Raw genomic sequence first — 20,434 nt, 5'->3', positions numbered from 1 at the left:
CTTGCTTTTAATCATTTTAATGTAATTTATAGTTTTATTGTGACTCTTGCTATTTGTTGCTGTCTTTTACTATTTCTTGATATCTGTAATGCTTTTGTTTTATGTAAAGCACTTTGAATGGTCCTGTATTATACAATGTGCCATACAAATAAACTGCCTTGCCTGTGTGTGTGTTCTTGTTCTCTGCAGGGCCCCCATAAGAGCCATGTATTTGGGGTTTTCCAGTATAATTTTAATGGATTTGTTACTAATATGACAAAGTTGCAGTATGTGTAATTGTTTCTACCACTGTGATAGGAACTAAAAACCAGACTGCACACTAATTTCATGGAGACTTCTAGTAAAAGTAGCTTTGTTTCCATGGGTACAAAGAGATTATCGAGGGTGAGGCCTTGGTTTAAGGGTCAGAATTAAATGTGGGCTATGGGTAGTTTAAGGGTAACTGTCTGGCATTCAGTTGTGATGGTTAAGGTTATGGTAATGGGCTAGTAGTGTGTTTGTGCATGTGCATGTATTGCTACTGACTTATGGGGACCTAACTTTGAACACAGTCATACTGTGGGGACCTGTCTACCTCTTGGGGACAGATTTCAATTCAGTTTATTTAACTTTAGGGTGAGGACCTGATTTAAGTTTACTTTAAGTTTAGCAAAGGCTCATATGAATAGATTATGTTTGTACATGGGTTAAATGTGGTCATGATGGTTTGAGACTCCAAGAATTCAGTGTAGTGTCCTTTAAAATGCTGGTTTGATTTTATTCACACATGTAAGTTTGTGAGCGACTGCCAGTGACAGCATATCGTCTGCCTGCTCCCTCGCCCAGTACCATGACACAGTTTTTACTGTGTGAAGTGACAACAGAAACACTTCCTGTCGAGAAAGTGAAGTGTCTTAATTTTTTATGAGCAACAAATGAATTATTTATCATGATTCGTCTGAGATGACAAAATTCCCTTAAAGGCCTCAGTTAGTAGCAGATTGGGACACAAAATGCAGCAAATATCACAGCCAATGTATGATTCACTTAATGTCCTTTATGATTTGGCTCCTGATTTGACTGTTGGGTTTGTTTTTACTGTAGACCACCGTACAGTACGTGACAGGGAATGTGATTCACAATTTATAAGAAATGGTATTTTATTAGCATATGTGAAAAAGTGCCATGATCTTCTGTCGTCCATGAAAAACTGTCGAAGCGCCTAAAAACTTCACAAATACTGCCACAATCCATTAACTATGACATGCAAAGTTTCTCTGTTTCACGCACCCTGATTCAGCCAACAAGTTTTTCTTCAATAGGTGCAACTAGCAAGACTAGCAAAAAAATCCATCCATCCATCCATCCTTTATTCAAGGTGGAGTCTTGGGAAAAGTAGTTAAGTAAAGTACTGGATCCAACTTACTGCCAGTAATGCAGACCAAGCTCTGACACTGGTTGTACAGGGACCTAACAGCTCTTAACACAGAGTCTGGTACCCCATACTCCCAAAGACCTCCCCACAGGATTCACTGAGGCACATGGTCAGTCCACAAAAAACATGTAGACTGGTTGGGAAAACTCCCATTTATCTTCCATCCTGGAGGTGGTTGAGTGTAAAGCTGGTCCACTGTTCCATGATCAGGTCAAAAACCACAATGTTCTTCCTGATTCTGAAGTTTAAATATCCAACAGACCTTCCTTTCCAGGATCCCCAAATAGATCTTACAACAGAAACTGAGGAGTGTGATTCTCCTGCAGTTGGAACACACCTCTGACTCCCTTCTTAAAGAGGGGGACCACTACCGTGGTCTATCAGTTCAGAGGCACCGTCCAATGTCCGTGTGATGCTGCACACCACATTAACCAAAATGGCTCCACAACTTCAGCCCCAGAAATAGGAGTGCTCACTTCTGAGTCCCCGGACTATGCTTTCTCATCAGAAGGTCTGTCTGAGGGACTGAGGAGGTCTTCAAAGTATTTTCTCCACTGATCCACAACATCCTGAGTCAATGTCAGCAGACCTTCACAAGAGTAACAACAAAATCCACCAACGCTATGGCAGCAGCCAGTTCAGGTGGAACACCTACAGGCATCTCTCTGTTTTACCGTATAACAGGCCACCGATAACAAAGATTAAAATACGCTACAGGTTAGCAAACTAACACACATTAGCTAAATTTAGCTTTCCCCAGCACACCTATGCCAAACCAGTATCCTGTATTAAAATGTTAAAACGAAACGTAGTGACTTAAGCTGTGCTTCACCCCAGTAAAAAATATATTTTTTTTTAAGATCAAATTAAGATGTCAGCCCAATACTCCTCCGGGACTCCAAAATGAGTGGGTACTCTGAACTTCTGCTTGGTGCATAGGCACAAACAGTCCAGACCCATCACCTGTCCCACCTAGAGGCCAAATACACTAATCCATGTTGATGCACTATTTTATATTGTCATTGATTTCAGAAAGCACCACCACTACAGTAATGACTACCAACTGTGCCTATAATCCTGAGCTTTGTATTCAGGTAAAGCAAGTACAACCTAATGTGACTGTGTGCCATCGGGTTACGTTTTAAGCTTACCTAAAGACTGAGTATGAAAAGGAAAAGCAAGAATGGTGCAAAAACCTGGAAACATTAAAAAGGTGTTTCACAACTGAGCAACAGATAAGCATGAAGCTGTTTTCCGTTCCCTGCAATCAAAAGACTCAGAGGTTCAGCCTTATCAATTCAATTTGCAAACGCTCATCCATGTGAGACATTACCCAGGAAAACTTTTTATTTTGAATGATGCCACCATTCAAATCTAATTTGTTATGGTGCTTTCATGCATACAGAAGAACAGTGAAGTACTGAATACAGTAGCCCTCTTGTCTCCAAAGTAATATGCCTGACTGAAAAACATATTAATGGAGCATATGGGTTCAATATGGTTACATGTGTAAGTGTGAACCACTGCGAATGAAAGTTAATCAAGAGGACTGAATGAGGCTGACAAGAGAAAACTGATAAGGGATGAGCAAAATTGCCAGACAATTGCATAAAGTCTCAGTGTTTTGACCATCCACCTGTTGCCATGGTTACCTGAGTGTGACACAGAGCCCCCGCGACTAGAAAGAGGAGGAGCCTGGAAGGCGTAGACGACGTCACCATCAGCAATCGCAGTCAAATCGTCGTCATCTGAGAAAGACCGCTGGAAACCAGTGGAGTACAGCTCTGACAGAATGACCTGGACAGAAAGAGGAATTAGTTTAGATAAAACATAAACTAACTCTTTACCACCTGCACACCAAAATACACAAAAAGAATTTAACTGACCTGATGCAAGTACAAAAGTAAAACATAACATCAGAGACCACAACTTTGCAACTAAATACAATTACCATTTGTAAGTTTATTACAGAGAAAGTGATATAAAACCAACTGGGGTCTAAAAATCCAAACAAGTCATCCACATTTGTAAGAGAGCAGGGCAACAAAACAAAAGACAAAAAATAGGTTTCCAGATTAACATTGTCTCCAATATAACATTGCGACTCTATAGATTCAAGAATGACACGAAACACCACAATAAACTTTTTACAGGCACATGGCAGAGGCAAAAACCTGACCACAACTTCCTGAAAATAGAATTCCTACCAGTTAATTCACACCTGGAGCCAAAAGCTCAGTTTAAAAATGAAGTCTCAGGATACTACACTGTCAATATGGAGTAGTCAGGGACTCAGGACTCAACCCACTGTTTAAAAAAACAAGGTAATAGTAAGAAATTATTTAATATTACATTTTTACCACAAAAAAGCAACAACTGCTGCAGTTTACTCAATTTAAGCTTTACTGTTTAAATGACTAAATTAAGAATATAATGAGAGAAAACCATCTTATGGCCTTAACAATTAACATTTCCTGCTTCAATTACACACTTCCACTAAACACAATGAAGTAATTCTAGCAATTTTGTTGCATATCACCCAGATCTTTTCTCTTAATAGTGTTTGTGTCATATCTGTGTTTTCCTCTAGCATCCTGATGAAATTATATGATATTGTTACTCCTGCCTGTGTTCAATAATTTGCACAGATAAACTAAATAAGGCATAGGCAAGGTCTTTCACATGTATTACTACATCTGCTTTTATCAGTTGAAAATCAAGAGTCATCAACCTGTCATAAATAAATAAATAAATAAGTGACTCACACACCAAAGCAAGACAAAGATTTAGTCTCAACAATAGAACCCCTAATGGGTTTCCTTGGAGCGCCAGCATCTGGAAAAATTAAGTGTTTAACTGTTAACTGTTAACTGTTACTCGGCTTGTACAACCACTTACCAGCAGTGTTGGGCACGTTACTTTAAAAAGTGATTAATTATAGTTACTAGTTACTTCCTGCAAAAAAGTAATGGTGTTAGAAACGGAATTACAGCATTATAAATGTAATCAAAGTGTAACTGCACACCCTACTTTTTGTGTAAGTCCACCCACTGTTGAATTTTAAAAATGCCTGAAACTGCAAGGGTTGGGGTGGGAGGTGTGGGGTGACCAGGTAGCTGAGAGTGGGCGGGTCGGGACACACAGGCAGAAATGAGTGACAGACAGCAGCTCAACTTACTGGAAAGATGCAAAGCAAGATTCACAAAGCAGCTACGCCACAGAGTATTTGATGTGAATCTCCTCAGCTACACAAGAACAAGGTGGTCATGAACAGTATTAGCTCGAGCTGTTAGCGCTGTTACGCTGGCCTGTTAACAGCTCCAGCAGCTCTGGAAAGCTGTGGAGACTCGCGGCAGGTTGTGGCAGCTGCAGGAAGTGCTGCTTGAAGTTGCAGCGGCTACGATTTCAGCTGCTTTGTGTCACCAGATGAGGATCAGCAGGTAAAGAATAAAGTCTGGTTTTACTTTTACACCCCTCAAAAGCACAAATCTGTACCATTGCAGGGATATTTCATCAGAAACTCTGTGAAAGAACAGAAGTCTGAAACTAGCAAATCTACACCATATAAGTTCACTTCCCTTCATATGCATTGGTGGCCGTGTTTTTCTATGCCTGCAAGGCGAGGTTTTTGCATCTGGAGGGAGGGGCTGTGAAGTTTTTAAAATTTTCTGGTGGTGTTAAGAAGCACCAAGTACGACTCTATAGCATGAAAATCAAAACCTGGTTTTACCCTGTAGGGGCGTTATTTACCCACAAAATCCTGTTTTTTAAAAAAATGGAAAAAAAAAACAGTATATGTGGGTATATGTGGTTTTCATCACACTGAGGTAATACTGGGTTGTTTACACCTTAAAAAAACACATTTTAGGGTGCACTACCCCTTTAATTACTCGAAAAAGTAACTATTCTGTTACCCTTAAACACTGTTCAAATATGTTCCCTTTAACAGACATTGACATTGTCTGCATTTTCATTTATTCATAATAAAACCGAATATTAGATCTGACTGGAAACCTAATGGAATAAACTCACCGTTGCTGCATCTCATTTTTTATGGAGAGCCATTTTATTCATGAATAAATGAATAAATATCCCATAAAACAAACACAAAATAAATTAAAAATGTAAAATTTTTAATATCCAGTTTTTATTTAATGACAATTTATTTATTATGTTTATTCATTTATTTTTGAATTAACACTTATTTTTTTGTTTATCTATTATAAATACTTTTGTTTATTTATTAGTGTTGGGCACGTTAACGCGTTAATCGCGCGTTAACGCAAAGCTTACTTAACGCAAAGCTTACTTAACGCAATGCTTAATTAACAATGTTAATTTTAATCGTGCATTAAGGTTTTTTTTTTTTTTTTTTTGCTGGCTGCTGGTTGTAATGACAGAAACATGGCGTCCATGTCTCCATTCCCTGCTGCAGTGGTGTGTCTGATGTAATCAGGAGAGAGCAGGTTTTTTTTAAATGGTGTTTCATTTAATGTGTAACTTTTGTTTTGCTTTTTTTTCATTCTTTTTATTTCGGGTTCTTGTATTCAAATTAAGGGGCGTGGTTATCTGTCAGGGTTTGGCCCAGGTGCTGCACTTCAAAAAGTCAAACGTAAAGTCTCAAACCCGACTGACCAATCACAGCAAAATGTTCCTCCCACTAGGCACCGTTCAGTCCAGTCTCATATCAGGAATCAACCAGGTTCCTGAGTGATGTCAGTAGGCACCGTGTTCCGGCTGTGGTGCGGTTTCATTCCGGCAGAGCGCCTGTTGTGAGCCAGACCACTGACTTTAACGGCCATGATTAGCTCCGGAGGCCGGAGCTGGAACGAGGCACACACGGACCCAGTAGAAATGTCCTCCTTGCTGCAACGTCATAATGGAAAGTTCTCCAGATGTGCCGCAATTTCCTTCATTTCATTTCACTGACCTGCCTGCCTGCCTGCTACTTCTTCCCTGTCCATCACCTCCTGCAGTGCCCGGCGTCGCTGGTCAGAGCATCGTTCCCTCAGGAATTAAAGTAGTTAGTTATTACTTCGTGAAGTGGATAAGACAAGTGTAAAGGAATGAGGGGATAGTTATTAATGCAGATTGGTATGTAAAAGTCAACAGGCCAACACTGGTGGGACGGTGAAAATTCTCCAGAGCAGTGCTGAAAGATGCCGCCAGAAAGACACACTACAGTCGGTCAGTCTGCCCTGTCATGACCGAGGGTGCTTGATAATTATTAGTCAATTAAAATAACTGCCAGGTAATTTGTAACATAGTGTTCTGCACACCTGTCACTACAAATGAGGAAAACTTGTCATGACAGAAATATAAAGAACTAGAAAGCACTATTTTATCCAAGATCAGTAACCGGGGGCATGTGTGGGCTGTGAAAAAAAAAAAAAAAGCAGGCAGGGAAACGAAGGTTACAGATAACCACGGCCCTTCATTCAAATATAAGAACCTGATATAAAATAAGGAAAATAAATGGGACAGCAAAATAAAAGTTACACATTAAATGGAATGTCATTATAAAATAAACGTGATTGACTGATAAATAAATAAAAGTATTTATAAAGAGAAAAAAAAAAGATAAAGAAATAAGTGTTAATGCAAAAATAAATTAATGAATCAAAAATATTATCGTTATATATATAAATATATTGCCGGTGGAACGATGTTTTACCAAAACAAAAGAGGCATGGATCTTTCAGGTGAAATTAATCATAAAAATAATTTTAAAGTTAATAATAAAGCCAGGATTTTGCTGTGGGATGTGAACGGGTCATCCAGCTGATGCCCTGGCTGACCACCTGGTTTAAATAGAGTAAAAAGTGCCAGACAGGGAGAGTGAGTGGGTCTGTTCCTTTAAAATAATCTAAATATTGAAATACAAGAAGTGGGAAGCTTTTTTCATTATTTTTGGTTAAGTTCTTTGATATGTACATAAAAATATTGTTCAAGAACTATTTTTAAAATTATGTAAGACTATTCAGGCTGAGCCACTGATCTTAAAATACAGCTCAACTTGTTGGGTAAACTTTTGTTTTTAGCTAGACATTGTATTTTGCTTCAGGAGATAAAAGATAAACCTCCTTGAGTTACACAGTGGTACTGGAAGGTGTTGAAGCTTTTACCTTTTAAGCATTGCAGTGAAGGAATTTTCATGAAGACTTGGCAAATGTTTCTTGATTACTTTTCTAATTATTACATGAGACCCAATTCAGGGTCGAACATGTGGAGGAGGTGATGCAGATGAGCTCTCCTCAGGCTGAGAGGCCACCCTGTCCAGGTAAGGTTAACTTCAATGGAAAATAATACTGGTGAGACTGGTGTAATTAAATGAATTTGTTGTAATAAAGAAGGCCACAAGCTAATCCTATTGCTGTCCCAGCTTCTCTGTCAATGGTGATAAATGAATTTATTTATGTATTTGAATTTTTTTTTTTGATGTTTGTTTTGTTTTATTTTGTGTGGTTTGGTTTGTTGTGTTTTGTTTGTTTTATTGTGTAGTTTGTTTTATTTTGTGTGGTTTGGTTTTTTGTGCTTTGTGTGTTCTGTTTTCATGTTATACAGTGGGGTCTAATGAAACACTAGACTGACTCTTCATTTCCAGGTCTGGGAATGACCAGGAGCCCACTGTAAAACTGCTGTGCATTTCTGTTGCTAGAACAAAATTTCTGATGGTACCTGGTTTAGATTCTCTTCCCAAACTCTTAGAGTGTGATTAGGTCGGTTAAGATTCTTTTGTCGTTCTCTAAAGGAATACGTGGACCAGCCAACTCCAGGATCATAAATTCAGGCTTCTGTTGCATTCCACTGGCAAAGTCTGTGTCATCTTTTTTCTTTTTCTTGCTGTTTCCAGCTTCTGCTTTCTCTTCTCTGAGGTTTCTTTTCTTTCTGAACTTTTTTGATTTTTTTCTCATGCGCAGAGTTTTCCTGCAGTTTATGGTATTGTGGAATTTCCTGGGTAGGAAGACCATTCTTCATATCTGACTGGATCTGAGCTCTAACTTGCCTCAGCTGGTTTTCTTTGTTAAGTTCATCTTTCTTGAGCTTGAAGTTCCTCCTTCAGGTGTTTGACTTCTTTTTCAAGTGGCCGTTCATGTCGCTAGCAGCTTTTTTCTCAGCTTTAAGCTTTTTGTGTCTCTCTTTAAGATAAGCACCATTTTCCAACCTAGTATAAAGGCCATCTCTTTCCTGAGTCAAAGTGCTGTTCTGTTGATTTATGGCTTGCATGTCATTATCAAGAGAACAACATTTAGATAAAAGCCCACTGGTTCCATTGTTGTCAGTTTCCATTAGACAGGTATCCTCTTGATACTGAGCAAAAATTAACCTTCTAAAATAAAACATTAAACAAAGCCTTGTCGTCATGCATGGTTCTTCCACATGCTATTGAAGCCCATGTTTGTTAAATGAATAAATTATTAAATTATATTAATCTTTTTTTCAGACCTTAATCATCAGACAACAGTCAATAGCAGAATTAGATGCATGGCAATGACAGAAAAGTTTGCCACATTTTATATGGTCCCCATCCACATGCCAACTCTCCTGCTCATCCAACAAATGCCTTTTCTTTACAAATAAATAAACAGGTTTTCCAGTGGTATAAGATTTACTACCAAGAAGCATTGTGACAACAAAGAAATAATCAAACATTAATTACCTTACTTTTTGTGCCAAGTTTACTTACATCTGCCAGATGCTTGCAGATACTGTACAAATAAGTCACCTTTGTGTGTTTTGCTTCTGTGTACCTGGTCAGAGGAGATGTTGCCCTCCGATGCCACCATTGCTCTCAGGCAGGATACAGAACCCAACAGAGGCACAGCAAGTCCCACCCGCAGATATCTCTGACTCTTCGAGCTGAACACCACCGTCACACACATCGATCTGTGGGGCAGAACAAAAAATAAAAAAAGAAGAAGAGATGAGCACAGTGTAGTGTGTATGTTTGTGTATGTTTGTGTATGTTTGCGTATGTGTGCGGTAGGAAGTGGCACAGAGACACATTAAGATAAATGACAGGCCAGAACAAATTGTTTAGCAATCCTGATTTTCCACGTTTGTTACTGAGCTTGGCGTGCTGAGTTTCTTACATTATTTGTATGCAGACAAACGCACTTAGTATCTAGAGATGTGCATATGAAGCAACTGTGAACTGTCACAAGACCAAAAAAAGAAGATTAATGTGTGAAAAATTGCAGGAAATAAAAAAAAATGTATTCCAAAAGTTGTGTTTGAGCAAAGCGAACATCAGCAAAACATTGACTGGATCTAACTAAAATGCACTGCTTTAATTTGTGTCTGTTTAATAATAAAACTATTTTCTTTGTAAGTATAATTTTGTGGTGATAAACAATGCATTTGTCAGCATCTGATTTAATTCATGAAGTGATTTAGCATTTACAGATATTGCCTATGTAAAGTTTTTAGGGTTTTTCCCCTGCATTTGTTTAGATTTATTCCTGACTGGACATGCCAAAGGGTGATCGGCCACCCCCTAATTCTACAGCAATCTGAACACCTCCTGTGGAAGATGCAGGGATGAAAATTACAGGACAGACAGATTGAGAAATGCTGGTGAGATAGCAGTAAGGTACAGTTTAATCAGAGGATGAGAACAGAAAAGAAGGTAGAAATAGAGAAAGAAAGGGGAGGGAAATAAAGCAAGGTCACACTACATTTGGGATGAACACAGTGTAGTCGCTGACACCTCTACTTCCTGTTTCCCATCATGCATTATTCAGGTGAGTAATGCGTAACAAGTCGGGGGGGCTGACAGGACAGACAGCGGAGGATCTGAGCAGCTGTTTTGTTTACGTTACACCAAGATGAGACACGGGAATGTGAAATGAAACGGGATGAGGAGTGTGGGAAGTCGCTCCATAGGAAGAGGAAATAGAGATGTCATCCTACAAAGGAGTCTTTTTGCAGCCTCTTTACTCCCTGCTGGTTTGAAGCCTGATAGTCTAAAAATAACAATCTGTCATCTGTTCTCACATCCATCCAAACAAACAAATGAGACTCTTCTACTGAGTGATCTTTAGAAGCCATGCTGAAGATGCAACGAGCATTAAAACGTTAAATTAAAATAGCTCAAATATTTGAAATGTATATCTGCACTGAAACGAGAAAAGTAATTACTTGGAAATCAGAGCATTAGCTTAAACTGTTACGGTAAAAAAATGCTTTCATAAAATGGTTTATTTACATAAAGTATATATAAAAAGAAAGCTGTTGACATTGTGGGGTTTTCTTTGTTGTTTAAAGACTGATGACAAGATGAGTTTAGATGCTAGTTCATTTAAAATAACTGATTTGTGAGAAATGTTTGAAATGCATTTACAGGTTAACTTAAAGCAAAACAACACACCATATCCACACTTAAAACATCCTCTCTTTGTGCTTAAAATAGTTGAGGTTGGCATATTCACAATTTTTACATTTCCTAGAGTAAAACAGGATCAGGATTAGGCCTGTCGCGATAAGCAATAAGTCAATTAATTGCACGGTAAGAAAAAATGAGTGCGATACGTTTGCCGGCTGCAATCTTTTTTTTTCTCTCTCTCTATTACTTTACCATAGACTGTATGACAGTAGGTTTCACTATGGAGTATCTCGACTGAAGGCTCTCGTTTCTTGTGGAGTGATCTCGCTCGTGTCATACCTGACAGCAGCATGTGGCAGCACGGGACCGCATTGGCCGTGAGACTCACGCATTTGAGTGGCTTCTTACGCTCTCGTGCTAAACCTCCGATTTCTCACGCTAAAATACACACCAATCTGCTAATCTATGGGGGTGTACTTGCATTATTATGGCATTGTCATATTAGTTGAAAATGGTCTCAAAATTATCGCTTATCGCGATAATTTCTGAGAAAATTTATCGCACAACAAAATTTGGTATTACGACATTTTCCCCACATTAGATTTTTTTCAGCAATATTGACAATGTGACATGCTGCAGCTTTACAGGCCAGTTTGTGTCATAGTAAACTGCCTTTTGTACAAACAAAACAATTTTAAATGAGAAAATTTGAAACAATCCAAGCTATTTAAATTTAATAAAAATTTCCACCGAGATGTGCAAAACTGACCCAAACTCTGTTTAACCATGATGTATGTATTTGAAAGCAGCCTTTCTGAATTCATAAACATACAAAATAATTTAACTGTTAATTGTGAATCTCACCCGTCTATTCTTTGTTATAAATTATAATCTTCATTCATATGTGTGTGTGTGTGTGTGTGTTTGTGTGTTACGGGTGCTGCTCAAAACGACTTACTGTTGTGTTGCGCCCACTCATACCCCTGAAGCGGGACATAACAGTGTGTGTGTGTAAACAGATAAAATAAACCAAAGCAGAAGCCTAAAATTTAAATAAAAAGTTTTTATCAATGTGTCATTATACCTACCTAATGTGTAATTATCCTTTTTTTAAATAAAGTAGGGGATTCTTGTATTTCCACAGGTAATGTGTTCTAGGTTTGAGAGGCACAAAATGAGAACACAGACTGACCAAAATCTATTGTGGAAGACAGTTTTCAATTAGGATTTGTATGCACAATCTCACATCTGTTCATAATCATCTAAAGTTCTGCATAAATGTTAATTCTTACCTGTATAAAATCACACATAAATTGTATATTGTGTATTTGGTTTCTACGAGAACAATTTTAAAAATTACAACTTTAAAAATTAGAAATGAGAATTAACTCTTCATTTATTCTTAAAGAATCTATGATCTGAGTGCACTGAAAATAACCACTAAAGTCTAAACACTAGTCCTTTAAGTTTCCACTGTGCAACACTGAAGGTGAAGTTTTAACAGGAACATAAACTAATATTCACAAATATGCTTTAGTTAGTGTAAAGTCACTCTGTTACTATGGTAACTCAAAAAACCAAACATCAGGTCTACAACTGACTGTGACTATTTGTATTTTATTTTAGTTTATTTTTCAAAAAGGGACAATGCACGTTCTTATACATTGTACATGTAAAATGTGCCAGATTTACACAGAGCTCATTTTCATCCCTAGTAGCTTTGTGGCAGAATCAGTCACAACACATCACAGCACAAAGCAGCAGTGCAATAACACACACACACACACATACCGTATTTTCCAGACTATTAAGTCGCTCCGGAGTATAAGTCGCATCAGTAATAAAATGCATTATGAAGAGGAAAAAAATATATATAAATCTCACTGGACTATAAGTTGCATTTATTTAGAAATATTAGAAACATTTGATGTGGAAAGGCAAGTTATTCAAGTGTTATAAAACAGGCTGAATATGTGTCCAATATGTTAACACAACACCAGGGTTTCCGGCAGGATTTTTTAAAACTGTTAGGGAGAACTAGTCTCCTTATTACACTTAATAAACAACTGATTGAGGTGCTGAGAAAGTATGAAAATTTTTATATCACATTTGGCTTTTAAAGACATCAATGCCACGGTGTGCACAACCTCGCCCTGTCACCAACAAAGTTTCACATTAAAAAAATTGCATCTAAAGACATAGTATGAATTGATCGGACCACAGGGAACATTTTTAAACAACCTTGAGAGCAAGAACAAAGTTCTTGCTTCTCTTGTAGTATGTGGCAAGCTTTACTCCATTTTGTCACCTATTTATCAATAGATACTGAACACATGTTGGCAATATTAACTTATTTTTCCCATGTCATCATCATTTTATTTAGTCTGGGATTATTACTGGACCAAATTTCAGTTCCAATACTTATTTCTAAAAATACATCTTCCTATTGATACACATATCAAAAGGCCGTGACCACCACTATCAAGCTAACTGCAGTACAACCAGACAGGAAGTTGAGACTCCAGTGTTCGTTTTTCAAAGTTACATTATTTATATAATTATTTGTATAATTTCACACTCTTATTATGGTCTGTAAATGTGCACAAATATAGACTTTGTGTTCATATGGTTCCTTCCATACAATATAATTTACATTTGTAACATCTGGGGAAAGAAAAAAAAATCTGAAGGACTGGTGGCTTTTATTTTGCCGTGACGGTACGCCACAATCATTTATGTAGCAGAAACCCAGAACACATTAACAGTTATGGGGCGGCAGTGGCTCAGGCGGTAGAGCAGGTCGTCCAATGATCCCGCAGTCATCTGTCGTTGTGTCCTTGGGCAAGACACTTAACCCTCCTTGCCTCCAGTGTTGGCAGCGCTGGTGTATGAATGTGTGGATGAATGTTCGGTGATGGTCGGAGAGGCCGTAGGCGCAGACTGGCAGCCACGTTTCCGTCAGCTTGCCCCAGGGCAGCTGTGGCTACACAAGTAGCTTACCATCACCAGGTATGAGTGAGGAGTGGATGAATAATGGATTCACACAATGTAAAGCGCTTTGGGTGCCTTGAAAAGCGCTATATAAATCTAATCCATTATTATTATTATTATTATTATTATTCAGCTTCATATTAGCATCAATAACATACCTGGGAGGCGAGCGACTCCAACAAGTAAGTAAGGTAAGCAAGTTCACCAAGCTCCCGATTTCATTTCACATCACTGAAGCCATTGAATTCTTCATGAAAACTTCACAAACTGCTGCTGGATTACTGTTTTCAGCTGTGTATTTTACTACCTGCAGTTTGTAATCTGCAGAATAGGATTTTCTTCTTTGGGGGCATTTTGTTAGTGGTCTTTCTTGGTTGTCTTTAAGTTAATGTTTTAGTTATTTTTTTTAGTGGTACAGGAGCAGCATAAACCATAGTTAGCACAAGCCTAGAGCGCCCTCTCGTGGCTGTACAGTCATTTATTCCTTGGTTCATGTCAAGTCGGTATGAAATAACATTTAAAAACATGTTAAACATAGGGCTGGGCGATATGGCCTAAAAATAAAATCTCCGATTTTTTTTATAACCAAATCCGATTTCCAATTTTAATCGATTTTTTTCCCTTTTCTTTTACAAAACATAAATAAACTTATTAAAAACATTCATTTGTTTATATAGATGAATGCTAGCAAAAAATAAAGCATATAATGTCATAGCTCTTCCACCATATAAATGACTTCATATCTTACATTGAAATATGCGACACAATGCATCCGTGATCTCTTTCCATCTGGATCCTTATCATACAGGATCCACTGCAGAAATAATTCCCCTGATGAAGGTTGTCTCTTAACTTGGGTTTGTGGGTTAAGTTGACTTCTGCATCTCATAGAGAACATTTCTCACTGCAGTTATACGCACAGCTAAATCCCAGGCGTGAGTGAAGGGTCACTTTAACGAAAATCTGTCAGACAAACACCATTCTGGTGTGGAGGGAGGGCGAAGTCTGCTGCTAACTAACTATGGAAAAAAATCCCGATTTTCAAAAAAATTAATCTCCAGAAATGGAAAATTCGATTTATAGATTTTATCGATTAATTGCCCAGCCCTAGTTAAACATATACAAGTCACATCTGATTATAAGTCGCAGGAACGGCCAAACTATGAAAAAAAGTGCTTCTTAGGCCTGGTACTCACATTAAGATTAACGGGCTGTTTTTGTCCCGAATTTTCCCCTTCCCGACCAAGGATGGCAAACGTCCAATTGTCTTAAGTCTTTTAAGATTATCATTTGGTCTGAGGTGTGTTATGAGTAAATTCGTCCCAACAATTAGCTCTAAAACAGGTAGTGGCTGACAATCGTAAATATTGAACATGTTCAACCATTTATGACCATAAATCTTCACGTGTGTGTGGAAAGTCGACAACTCCTGAGTTGTGGCTGTGTGGATTTTGTGAAATGAAATGTAGCCAATCAGAGAGCGAGCTGAATGGAGAGCAAGAAAGGATATAAAGTTCGTGTTCACACTGTCTCCAGTCTGTTTTTTTGGGGGGTTTTTTTCAGTTCTGGATTTTTCTGTCCCAAGACCACCATCATTCCCTCATCTTGTATATTCTATGCCATGTTGCTTTCCGGTTGTTGCCATGGTTCTTTTTCCTTGTTTTTCTGGTTGTTGCTGTGTTTCTTCTTTGTTTTTGTTAGCTCACATTTAATCACGTGACATTTCTGGCTCGGAGGGCTAGATTCTAGATCGGCTGCGGGACAGAATTGCTATGTGTGTTGTTCTGTGATGAGATTATCGGTACACACCACAAACAGTACGATCAACACTGATAAATGCCTGATTTTTTATCTTCACGTGTGAAGTCTCGACCAGATAAAAAATCTCATCAGATTTAAAAAAAACTTTGTGTGTGTAACAGGCTTCAGTGCAGATAAATAATGTGCAACTGTCAGTTTCTCTGCACTCTTCCATGTTTGTTGCTTGAATATCTGAGATTATAAATCACATGTTCTTCGTAATGATATAAATTGCCTTTTATGAAGAATGTTTGACAATAACTTCTCATATTTTGCCCAAGTAAACTTCACTATTCACTCTGTTAAACTCATCTGCATGAAGCAGACATTTAAAATACAAAAACCCGTATGATAAAAGTCTCTCTTTTTTCCATAGGATTTTTGGTCAGTAGAGACCTTTATTTAGCAGGAGAGGTGTCAGAGAGGAAATAAGGGTGGCAAAGCAACTAAGGGCCTCAGGGTAGGATTAAAACCTGGGCCAGCTGCAATGAAGAGTTTTAACTTCTGAACGTAAAATAACTTTTCTATCAAAATGAATTCTAATAATATATGTAGTCAATTTGTAGCTTTATTCTAAGCAGCTTAAATTTAAATATGATCTTAACTAGGCTGCTACTCCTGTGAAAGGCTAGATGGTTTATAAAAAACACTTCCAGTTACTTTCCTCTCACTGGCATTATCAGCAGTACCCATGCCTCGACTCCACACAGGCAGCCAAACTCTGCTGCCTCTCAGGGGACCTCAGACTTATTAGGCATTCAGTCGGGGTACAGTGCAGTGCAGTCACTGTGTATGTGTGCATGTCAGGTCAGTGTGGGGCTGGCAGAGTCCACGCTGAACCTGAATGAATTTCCCCCTGTACCAGGCTGAGGGAGCTGCAGGGACTGACCACACACTGTCAGACAACTCAAGCTGCAAAACTGAGTTCAGAGTTAGCTCAGAGGAAGCCATGCAGAGAGGATGCAGAGCAGTGGCATCTGTGTGCTTGGAGATACGGGAAAGACCCATTGAACACTAAATGGAGACAAATTAAAGAACTGGGTGTGACAGGAATTAATCTGATGTTGTTTATTCATTTGCATGTATTTAATGCCTTTTCAGATGACTGGGTACTTGGGCAGTGAGAGAAAAGAGGATTGGTATATCAAAAAAAACCTTCATGAACAGTTACAATGACACCCAACATTCATCCAGCCTCTAAAGCTATACACATTGAAATAGTTATTTTGTTTCTTTTGAAGGTGAACCACAGGTTTGATGAGAATGGTGCACTGACAAAAATTATGCGAGGACAATTTTGTGGGCTGTTGGGCAACGCAGATGTCAAACATTTTGTCTCAATCTTTTGTCACAACAGCAAAGCTTCTGTACTCCTGCCAGACCACATCACTGCATCAGCATATGATTGTTATGTTGTCCAGATATAGTTTTATCCCTCTGCCCTAACCATGGTTATATCATTGGGCGTTGTATCGCCTCAGCAACTTTGGACAGTGAGCTTTTGTTTTTTGGATTGAGAGACAGGGTGGGAGGCTGCCACATGCAGAGTATGAATCACTTGCCTAATGAGAAATCCCTCACACCAAGCCCACTGGTGTGCCTTTTTATGCTGTTTGGAGTTAGGGGAGTGGCACTGAACTGGGTTACAAGTTATTTATCTGAGAGACAACAGTCTGTGTCTGGGTGTATGGAGGTTGCCTGTGGTGTCCCCCAGGGGTCAGTGTTGGCCCCAAATTGATTATCATATACATAAATTATCTATTTCAAGTCTCTAAATGACTAAAATTAATATTATTTGCCAAAAGAGCATCTTATTTCACTATTCACCCAACAGCATGCAACTATGCCCCCTTGAGGTGAGGCAGAGTACTGCCTGCCTCACCTGCCTCTCCTGACTGCATGTCACTGCTGTATAAGATTTACTGGCCCTACTCAGTTTATTAATAATAACAATAACAATAACAATAATCAATATGCATCATCATATTTTGTGATTATTGTGTCCATACGCGCTTGTGTGTGACCTAGCGTACCTGGCAGCAGGTGGAAAAGTACAAGAACATACTTCAGAGTGGGAGGTAGCCTTTGAAGAAATGTATTTGTTCTGAAATTTTTTTGTTCTGTATTTGTCCTTTGTTGTTGTAAATTAGTTGCACTGTAGATACCAAGGCAACATCGGAGACCACTGCTACTGGTGGGGGTCCTTCCCCTGAAAACCTGTGGGGCTGGTGGCCTGAATGCGCTTTGAATTTAGCGTGCGCCCTCTGCAGGGTCATCAATAAAAGGCCAGGCCATGGTAGCCAAAAAAGAACTTAGTCTCTATCTATATCTTTCTCCATATATCTGTTTAGATTAGCTTTCTGTTTTTCTCTTTAACTACCCTAGGACTGTATGGACAGGGTTCAGTTGATCCCAGTTTTACTGTTGGCCAATCAGAGGCAGTGGAGATCAGGGTGTGAAAATTGGGGAGAGGGGGTTAATAAGGTATTAATTAGTTTTAATGAATACCATGTTCTTTTTTATTTAATTTCATGTTCAGTACGTGCATTTTTGCATTTCTTTAGTTACACTGGCACTGACAGATTTATTGATTATTCAAGACAGTCAAAGTAAAGATATGATAACAAGTGTTTTTCTGTTTTTGTTTTTTCTTTTGTTACTTATAAACAAGAATGAGTGGCGGGAGCGCTGTTACGATCCCAGGCCTGCTGGCCGAGGTCGTATGGTTAACAGCAGCGTCCTCAACAAGAGATGGCAGCTCCGCCCGCTCACGCCCTTCTGGCTGCATCCTGATTAGGCTCCCTCTACACCCGGTCAGCTGCGATGATCCCGCCTCCCCTCTCCGCCAGCCAATCCGTCACTTCAGCTGGGACTTCAAAAGGGAGGGGAATACAGCAATCGAGGCAGTTGTGTTCTTTCAGGATTACAGTGTGCCAGGCTGGGATTTGTGGTGGTTTAGAGATCGGTCTTCGTGCAGGCTTAGTATTGGAGTTGGATGCTCTTGGAGCTAGAACTTTGGAACAGAGAGTTCACGGGTGATAACGAGCGGAGAAGCTCTCACCTTCTGTTTGTGTTAAGTTTCCATTGTGCTTGGATTTAGACAGACGCTCACCTTTTGTGAGTCGCTTTACGTTATTCCTTGTTGCAGAGATTTTGGTTAAGTTTCCTTTTTGTGATTATTAGTAACTTTATACCGCGAGACGGACATTTTTAGTTTATTTTGGTATTACTGTTTAAACCGTACTAGACGGACACCTTTAGTTCATTCTGTTGTTTTGTTGTTTCTTTACCCTTGAACCTGGGAATTGTAATAAACATTAGTATTATTATTTTAGCAACGTGTCTGACTTTGTTTTGTTAGGGACCCAGATCCCCTAGATCGCCCCGGGTCATAACAAGCGCTGTATTCTAACAGGTGCAACTTTCTTTTGGGAGTCTGTATCAGACCTTTGCGACACAGCTAAGCTAAGCTTGAACGTTAGCCTGCTGTGTTCCTCTCATGATTATAGCCCAAGCAGCACACACATCTAAGCAGTTTTTAAATTGTCTCTCTTTTATTTATTTTATTTCTGCTGCAAAAACTCTGATCTGATAGATCTGTCACTGTGTTGGAATACTTTAAGTTGGTGCCCTTCTTTGATTTTGTTGCCTTATTTGTAAAACGAAAAACAAAAAAATATGACACTGATTTGCTTCTTCTTATGCCTATGTTTATTGTATGAATCTACATTTCCTCTCCTTATCTTTACCTCTTTCTCTTTGTCTGCCCTTCTCTTCATGTCAAAGTCGTACTGTATTACAGCAACATCTTGCTGACATGCTGCTTCTGCTACAGTTAAAAACAGAAACAACACAAAGTGTTTGGTCAGGGACTTTTGACGACCAACATTTATCACTTTGTCGTGACCGTGGCCAGCAGCTGCTGGTGTGTAGAGGCTTGCTTGTGCAAAGGTGTGGACAAATTTCCCTTAGAAATATGAGTATTTTGACCAGCTAAGATTTATATTTATTCATTTTCTATACCGCTTATTCCAACTCGGAGTCAGGTTAGCTGGGGTACACCCTGGACAGGTCACCAGTCCATCACAGGGCCTAACATAGGATTTATATTAAAAAATATAGACGATCATGTCCATTTCACTAAGGCCTGGTGATAACTGCATATGTTTACCATCAACTGCTACAGAAATTTTACTTGGAAAGCATTCGTTGGTATGGTCTACGATTTTAGGGTCATTTCTAGAACGCGACAGAACCTCTGAAGACAAAAAGACTTATTCAGACCAAAGTGAAAACATACAATATTTTTAAAAAATATTTTTAGCTGAAAAAATGCAACAAGGCTTGCATTTTGTCTGCCACCATAAGCTGGTAATGTAACCAGTTAATATCTCAATACAGTGCTACAGCAAAATAAATACAAAATTATATCTGATTCCATGATTGATAACCCAACAAGTTCTGTTGTTGGCCACAATAATGTTTTGGGATAATAAATGACCACACAGTATTAACCCTTTGATGCACATCTATTTAAAGGCTGTTTATCTAGTATACTGTATGTATGGATGTGAATGGTATATTTGCAAATAAGCCACCTTATTGGACATAACTGAGTCACCCAATACACTCCACTGAGTGAAAAAATAAATATAGTATAAAATGTAATACATACTTAATTTATACATTGTAATTACGAAGTTCTCCTTAGTGACAGGAAAATGATACGGGGGGGGGGGGGGGGGGGGGGGGGGGGGGGGGGGGGGGGGGGGGGGGGGGGGGGGGGGGGGGGGTGGGGGGGATCTACCATTTATTGCCATGTGATAGTTTAAAAATATTACAATATGGTTTTCTGATTTTGGGTATCTATTAGGGGACAAAAGACAAGTATCAGATTGTGTTCA

General features: G+C 38.8%; 1 protein-coding gene across 1 annotated transcript in view; it reads right to left on the bottom strand.

Moving 5' to 3' along the window:
- Window positions 1-20,434, bottom strand: part of usp43a (ubiquitin specific peptidase 43a) — a 165,638-nt gene that overhangs the window by 73,291 nt on the left and 71,913 nt on the right. The window contains 2 exon segments of the mRNA XM_041982074.1: window positions 3,067-3,211; window positions 9,166-9,301. Of these exon segments, the coding sequence (XP_041838008.1) occupies window positions 3,067-3,211; window positions 9,166-9,301 (281 nt within the window).

The sequence above is a fragment of the Melanotaenia boesemani genome, chromosome 4, assembly GCF_017639745.1.
Source record: "Melanotaenia boesemani isolate fMelBoe1 chromosome 4, fMelBoe1.pri, whole genome shotgun sequence".
Lineage (NCBI taxonomy): Eukaryota > Metazoa > Chordata > Actinopteri > Atheriniformes > Melanotaeniidae > Melanotaenia > Melanotaenia boesemani.
The sequence above is the reverse complement of the archived record's forward strand: the minus strand, read 5'-3'. Positions and strand labels throughout refer to the sequence as shown.